At 45.0% G+C, this 6985-nt stretch overlaps 1 protein-coding gene across 2 annotated transcripts; it reads left to right on the top strand.

Annotated features, from left to right (window-relative positions):
* The first annotated feature begins 973 nt into the window (after positions 1 to 973).
* Positions 974 to 5597, top strand: LOC103536762 (serine/arginine-rich splicing factor 5). 2 transcript variants are annotated; one of them, XM_030451879.1, is made up of 8 exons: positions 974 to 1080; positions 1613 to 1758; positions 2005 to 2075; positions 2273 to 2368; positions 2657 to 2726; positions 3990 to 4063; positions 4418 to 4528; positions 4682 to 5597. In XM_030451879.1, the coding sequence occupies exons 2-8, from the start codon at positions 1633 to 1635 to the stop codon at positions 4929 to 4931; spliced, it is 798 nt and encodes a 265-aa protein (XP_030307739.1). In that variant the 5' UTR covers positions 974 to 1080; positions 1613 to 1632; the 3' UTR covers positions 4932 to 5597. The 2 variants fall into 2 exon arrangements, with proteins under 2 accessions (XP_030307739.1, XP_030307740.1); XM_030451880.1 differs by having other exon boundaries at positions 1009 to 1091.
* The last annotated feature ends 1388 nt before the right edge of the window (positions 5598 to 6985 follow it).

Raw genomic sequence — 6985 nt, forward strand, 5'->3', positions numbered from 1 at the left:
ACCCTTGGGATAATCTGTTGCCTTCCCTGTGCAATCATCTAGAAGCCAAGCTGTGACAAATCCTGCAGTTATGTAAAACAGAAAGGAAGCTCAGCCTCAGGGTTCTAAGTGAGTATACCAACAGATCTGGTGCTCCTTAAGTATTTTTCTCATTCTCCGCTCATCATGGCAAAGAGAAAAACGCCTATTTCTACAAGACCTTACCCATGAATCTGCCTCTCAGGCACAGACGGGTAACAGTTTTTAGTCTGTTATACACTGTATAAATGAAAGAGCCCGATGGCTGCGTTTAATCTGTCACCTCAGCTTCAACGTAGTATAGAGAGACAGTAATTATTTGTGTATAGGTGTATTTAGGGATAAGAGATCATAATGACTGAAGCATGACACAAATGGTTTGGAATAAGGGGTGGAATGTTCTGGTTTGGGCTAGGATAGAGCTGATTTTCTGTCATGTAATTTTACTTTCAGATAAGTCTTCTGTAAGTAGCTGTGCCACTCAACACTGAGAAAACCAGGGTTGTGCTTTGACTGCCTCCACAAAATGGCTTCCAGATGAGGTAACACGTCCCACACCAGCATTAAGGCTGCCGTCGCTTTGCTTCCCACAGCGGCAGCACCAGCCTACCCGTTCCGGTTCCCTACCCGTGAACAAGGCCCATACCCCGGCGGCCACACCCGCTCCGCGCACCAAGGAGGGGGAGAGTCTGGGGTACAGAGGGGAAAGACACTCGCCCCAGCCCTCCTCCGCAGGCAGCGCTGAGCTCCCCGCTTCTGCCAGCGGTACCGGCCCGTCCTGAGCCCAGCTCCCCCCGCTCCCCCCCTTCCCCATTCCCAGCCATGACCCAGATTCTCTGGGGAGGGGGCGGGGCCTCTGCCTCGGCCAATCGCTGCGCCGCTCCAGCGTCACGCGGGTGTGCGGTGACACACAGGGCCGCCTCCATTTTGCAGCGCAGCGGTGAGGCGGGACTGCAGTCCAGAGGCGGCAGTCGTAGAGGGAGGAGGAAGGTGCTCGGCAGTCCAGCTCCCACCGCACTGCGTACCCGTCCGGCTCGGCCCACACAGAATTCTGCGGCCCAGGTTCGTGACAGGTGGGGAGTCCAACGCGCGGCGGAGCGCGGGGGCTTCCCTGCGAAGTGCGGGCGAGGGCGTCGGGGGAACGGTGGCGCCGAGGGCTCCCGGCTGTGCACCCAGCCAAGGCCCGATCGGCAGCCGTTTTTCTCGTCGCTGTGTTTCGCTTCAGTCCCCTCTGCGGTGTGAGCGCCCGTTGGCGTCGCGGTTGGGTGCGGCCGGGGCCGCCATTTTATGGTGGAGCTATGGCGTTGTTTCTTCTTCCGCTCCTCGCCCCAGGAGGGGGCAGAGCGCGGCTTGTCGTGACGTGGGCGGGACTGCAGGCGCAATGCCGCGTTCCCATTGGTGCAGGCTAAGGCGGATCCACCTGGCTCTTTCCTATTGGTCCGGAGCGGGGGCGAGGCTGTGCGGTGGACTGCGGCAGGGAGCGCGGCTGCGCGGGGCGGGAGTGCTGAGTCACCGGGCGGGGGCTGGGGCTGCGCACCGGCACCGGCACTGACACCGGCACCGCACCAACGGGCTGCGCTCTGTGTCTCCGCAGAGAGCTCCGCGTCTACAGCCATGAGCGGCTGCCGCGTCTTCATCGGGAGGCTGAACCCAGCCGCCAGGGAGAAGGATGTGGAGAGGTTCTTCAAGGGATACGGCCGTATCCGGGACATCGATCTGAAGAGGGGATTTGGTTTTGTGGTAAGTGCGCCATATCCACAGGGCTCTGCGGTCCCCGACCTCCGGCGGTCGCTCGGGTCTCGACGTGTGTTTGTGTGTTTAATGTACACGAAACTGTTTTGGAGATAACGCTTTTAGTTGGCTTGGCTACGTGTACTGTGACAGATCAGAACTTATTAATCTCTTCAAGATGTTAGTGGATATTTTGTTCGGGGGTTTTTTTGGTTATTTTTTTTAACTGTTTGCTTTTGCTGATGTTTTTCGTAGGAATTTGAAGATCCAAGGGATGCAGATGATGCTGTCTATGAATTGGATGGAAAAGAGCTTTGCAGTGAGAGGTAAGGTGCTCTATTTCATTAGTGGGCAAACATGAATATCTAAATTGTGTTAATGTGGATTTGCAGTATGTTATCAATATTTTTTTATGAAAAAGTTTTTGGAAGTTACTTTTTTTCACTCTCTGTAACTGCAAAAAAATACATAAGAAAAAAAATGTAAAAACAAATGTTTTTCTATTTCTGTGTTTTTTCCTCAGGGTTACAATTGAGCATGCAAGAGCACGCTCGAGGGGTAGAGGCAGAGGGAGGTACTCTGACCGATTTAGTAGCCGCCGTCCACGTAGTGACAGGAGGTATGTATAATTTGAACTGACATAATGTAAAAAGCATTACTGTGAACTCATTTGTACAAGAACTTGAGCTAGAATGAGATATTAAAGGTATTACATGCCTCTTCAGTCTGGCATTTGATGTGGCAGTAGGATAGTGAGGATTGCAAGTGCTTAAAACTGACCCTGAATTACTGAGAGCCTCCCAGAATTAATTTGTAGCTGTAACAGTGATAGGTTGATGGCATTTATTGGTATAGCCTTTAGCAATACTAATGTATTGAAGAGTCACAATTGTTTATTTCCATACAGAAATGCCCCACCTTTAAGAACAGAAAATCGACTCATTGTAGAAAATTTGTCTTCCCGAGTCAGCTGGCAGGTTTGTTGAAAATCAGTTAACTATTTTGACTTCGTTTAGTGGGTATGTAATGTAATAATTTTGTAAAGTGATTAATTAAAAATTAAACATCATTTGTTAAAATGTTTGTAATTAGTGTAAAGTTAAATAATGTAACTTAATTTGAATGAAAACTAGTTAATATTAACTTATTATAATAATAGTCATATGTATTTGAGGATATTTTTTTTTTCATGTTTTTAAAATCCATTTTAACCACATATTAAACCCTTTATTTGCCAGCCTATCTGTGTCGTTGGCCTTATGACGAGGAGTGCCTGTGGGTTATCCTAACCGTTCTGTCTTGGTCACTCTTGGTCGGGCCTGGTTGACTTTCCAGTCAGCTCCTACAATGTCACTTGGCCACCTCTAGATCTGTGTTTGCCGGTCTAGACGTAATCGATGCACTCCTTAAAGTGCCACATTGCAGCGATCCCAGAGCGTTAACGAGATCTGATCCCTAAGTTGAGAGCTGTTCTGCCTGTAACGCTTCCGAATAACGAGGTCCTGGTCGAAAAGAGTTGAAAGATACGAAATTAGGTGGTCGTTGGAATCCTGATCGCAGTAAAGTGGTCCTTGGTAACATCAAGCATAGAGAATGTCTGGATCCATCCATAGTCTCCTGATAGGGAGGGCAGTGCGATTAATGGCTTCCATCGACTGGGTAGTGTTCGTCAAGTGGGTGGCGAAGAGCCAGTCGGGCATATATCATGACGGTATCTCCGGTCGCTTAATGCAGTTTGCTGCTTGGCTAGCCTAGGGAAATATTAATAAAGGTAAAGTAAACTATATTTTTAATGACATATGGGGCACAAAATAATTGGTGTTATGTAAATGTAATTTTGTATTCACGTGAGACTCGTAATGTAAATGGAGACTGAAATAGTACAAACAATATATGGGTAGTATTTGACACAGTTCAGTATATATACACATGTACTTCTTTTTCGTTATCTCTCTCTCTCTCTCTCTCTCTCACTCTCTTTCTTCCTTAATCTGTATAATCTTTGTAGGCAAATATTTTCCTTAATGTTAAGGCACTTTAGCATTTTGCCTAAAGCTTTTACATTTATTTCGTGCCCCGATTTAGATAATGCAATTTTGATAGAATACCAGTATGGCAATTACCGTGTTTGTAATTTATATAACATCTTCTCTTTCAGTAGTCATAAGTTTCTTTTGTAAACTATTGTTAAATGAGCATTAATTTCACTTCTTCGCATAACATAACTGGTCTTGTGTTAGGATCTCAAAGACTTCATGAGGCAAGCTGGGGAAGTAACCTTTGCAGATGCACACAGACCTAAGTTAAATGAAGGGTAAGTCTGTAAAATTTCTTTAAAGCTATAGAGTAATATTTGCATGCATAATACTTGGGGAGGGAAGCTGGCTGTGTTCCGTGCTCAGCAGTGGTTCATGGTTTAATTTAGCTGCCCTTTGAAAATGCATTCTCGGGTATCCAGGGAGGGAAATTCTTCAATTCATGCATGAGTTATGACAAGGGATGACTATGCTGAGCAGTGTGAGGTTTTGAGATTTATATATATATTATTTTTATTTTATTTTTACTTTTTTCCCCTCTCAGAGTATGTCTTGCTCTATCATTAAAAGCACAGCTTTGAATAATGACCTCTCTGGGGGTTGTTTTGCTTTGTTTTATTGTCTTTTGGTAGGGTGGTTGAGTTTGCCTCTTACGGTGATCTAAAGAATGCTATTGACAAGCTTTCTGGGAAAGAAATTAATGGAAGGAAAATCAAACTAATTGAAGGTGGCAAAAGGCACAGGTATGTATTTCTGTTCTCTTAAATATTGCTTAAATACTGACTAGGAAAGCTTTGAACTTGGTGACCAGGCGACTGGAGACCTGGATGGCCTGCTGGTTAGTGTCGTTGTCCGTGACGTTTGATTGCCAACACCCATGCTCCTTGTTCCTGCAGTCGCTCCAGGAGCAGGTCACGGTCTCGCAGCAGGAGCTCGTCTGGCTCTCGTAGCCGTTCCCGTTCCCGCAGCCGCAAGTCCTACAGCAGGTCAAGGAGCAGGAGCCGCAGCAAGTCACGATCTGTCAGCAGATCCCCCGTGCCAGAGAAGAGCCAGAAGAGGCGTTCTTCCAGTAGATCTAAATCCCCCTCATCTGTGGATCGGCAGAGGTCAAGATCAAGGTCCAGATCTGTTGACAGTGGCAACTGAACTATTAAGTAACTTTCCATGGGGGCCCTGTTTTTAAACCATACTTGCTAAAACTTGTGGTAAGTATGTGATTTTCTGTAGGGAAGGGTTTGGATGGGAAGCGGGGGGGAGGGATGGGGGAACTTTGTAGATGTGGACCATGGTGGGAAGGGTTATTGATTAATTGTATTACATGTTTTTTGATAACCCTTTTCTTGCTCACATTTTTTGTGAATGTCTGAAGTGTATAGTTTGTGTATATTGGCAGAGCTCTTTATAACTAAAGCATACAACTTAAATTTTTTCTGTACTCCAAAAAGAAGTCATTCAAACACTTCATTTCTGAGAATATTAAACTGTGAATAGCAACTTGTAACGTTAGTTTAGTGCTTCAAATTAAACTAAAGAGCTTTAGGCATCTAAGAGCTCCACATGTGCTGTACATAAAGCTTTATTTCAGAGGGTATTTTTCTGTGCTTCTGAACCATTGTTTCAGTTATAGGTCAGCAGATTAAATGCTGGTCAGAACTGGTAATAAAACTTTAAAATTAGATTTTCATTTAATATGAATTGCACTACACTAAGAAAATACCCATTTCACTGCCCTGTGGTAACGATATTCTATAAACCACCCTAATTCTTGATACTTAAGAATTAAATTGCGCAAATAAAGTCTAAAGAAATGTGTCTGCTTTGTAGTGGCTTTTTTTTTTGTTTGTTTAATGAAATGGTTTGTGACCACATCTTGTGTTTGGACAGGTTTAAAATGTTTCTTGAAGATTGGTCTACAGCCAGCAAAATCGATCTGAGAGAGAATTGACTTTCTTTTAAATGCATCATGGTTTCTCCTTTGGTATCTTCTATGTTTTGAAATAAGAACCTTGATACTGGGGAGGGTCATACTATCCAAGTTCATGGCAGAAGGTTGAATGGACAAGTCATTGAGGTTTTATTCATAGATAAACAGCATGAAATCTAAATGTAGTTGGCAAGCTTCATTAATGTGTTTGTGTGTATCAGAGAACATTGAGGTGCAGATAAAGCATTTTTATAGGCATTAGTCCCTTCCAGTAGGGGTTTTTAAGTTAGGTGGGAGTACTACAGCCTGTGTTAGTGTTTGCCGTTTACAGGGGCAGCAGCCCTCTGCAGTCACAGTGTTTCTCAAACCCTTTCTCGTGTTACAAGAGGGAGTTCTGGAATTTAGTGTGTAAAAAATGTCTTTTCTTACAAAGTGCTTTATAGAGCCACTCCAGTAATCCACTTGAAACATTTAAAAGATCTTGAGCCTAGGCTGGGCTTTCCAATTGGTCCTGGGAAGTGCAAGGTGGGACTGGTCAGAATGGCCTTGGGGGAAGTTGTCCCTGAAGGCCCTGATGCCTTCTCTCCCTGATGCTGCACAACTGGATGTGTCCTCTAGATGAGAGAGGAGAATGAGCTTTTGTGCCTGATGTCTTACGGTGTCACTCAAACTGCCAGGCACTCGTGGGAGCAGGCAGCGGGAGGTGGTCAGGTTGATAGGCTGTTAATCAGATTATTGCTACTCAGCTTTGGGGAGCTTCATTCTCTGAGGTGAATAGTTCAGGTGCTAGATCGTGTTAAGAGGTATGGGGCAAAGGCAGCACTGACACATGTCCTGGTGCAAGGTGCATTACCTTGATTATTCCTGCTTTCTTGAATGATTCTGGGCATCTGTGTTCAACTGGGATTTAGCTCCAACAGGAACCCAGGTGGCTGAGGCACCTTGTGATTGGAAAGGAGTGGGATATTGGACATGTCCCGCAGGTTAAACCTGAAGTACTACCTGTGTTATAGATAGCTGTTAAACCACACACTTGCCTTATGAGCAACAGGAGCAGATGCCTAGGTTTTACTTGGGGAGCTTACTGTTGTGATGACAAGCTTCCAGTTAAAAACAAACTCCCAAGCTTTGTTTTATGGTGAGTTAGCATTGACTTCTGGCCAGAAATGATTCCACATTTAGTGTGTGTTCTTGGTACTACACTGTTTGTTCTTAAGATGGATTACTTCAGGTCAGAGTGCACACTTAATATATTGGAATTATCATACATCATTTT

The sequence above is a fragment of the Calypte anna genome, chromosome 5A (assembly GCF_003957555.1).
Source record: "Calypte anna isolate BGI_N300 chromosome 5A, bCalAnn1_v1.p, whole genome shotgun sequence".
Taxonomy (NCBI): domain Eukaryota; kingdom Metazoa; phylum Chordata; class Aves; order Apodiformes; family Trochilidae; genus Calypte; species Calypte anna.

What these genes read in the sequence shown, in the direction of transcription:
- LOC103536762 (XM_030451879.1), top strand. Translation starts at nt 1,633, where the DNA reads ATGAGCGGCTGCCGCGTCTTCATCGGGAGGCTGAACCCAGCCGCCAGG. An exon ending in AGACCTAAGTTAAATGAAGG is followed by an intron (nt 4,064 to 4,417) that starts GTAAGTCTGTAA and finishes GTCTTTTGGTAG; the next exon opens with GGTGGTTGAGTTTGCCTCTT. An exon ending in GAAGGTGGCAAAAGGCACAG is followed by an intron (nt 4,529 to 4,681) that starts GTATGTATTTCT and finishes TTGTTCCTGCAG; the next exon opens with TCGCTCCAGGAGCAGGTCAC.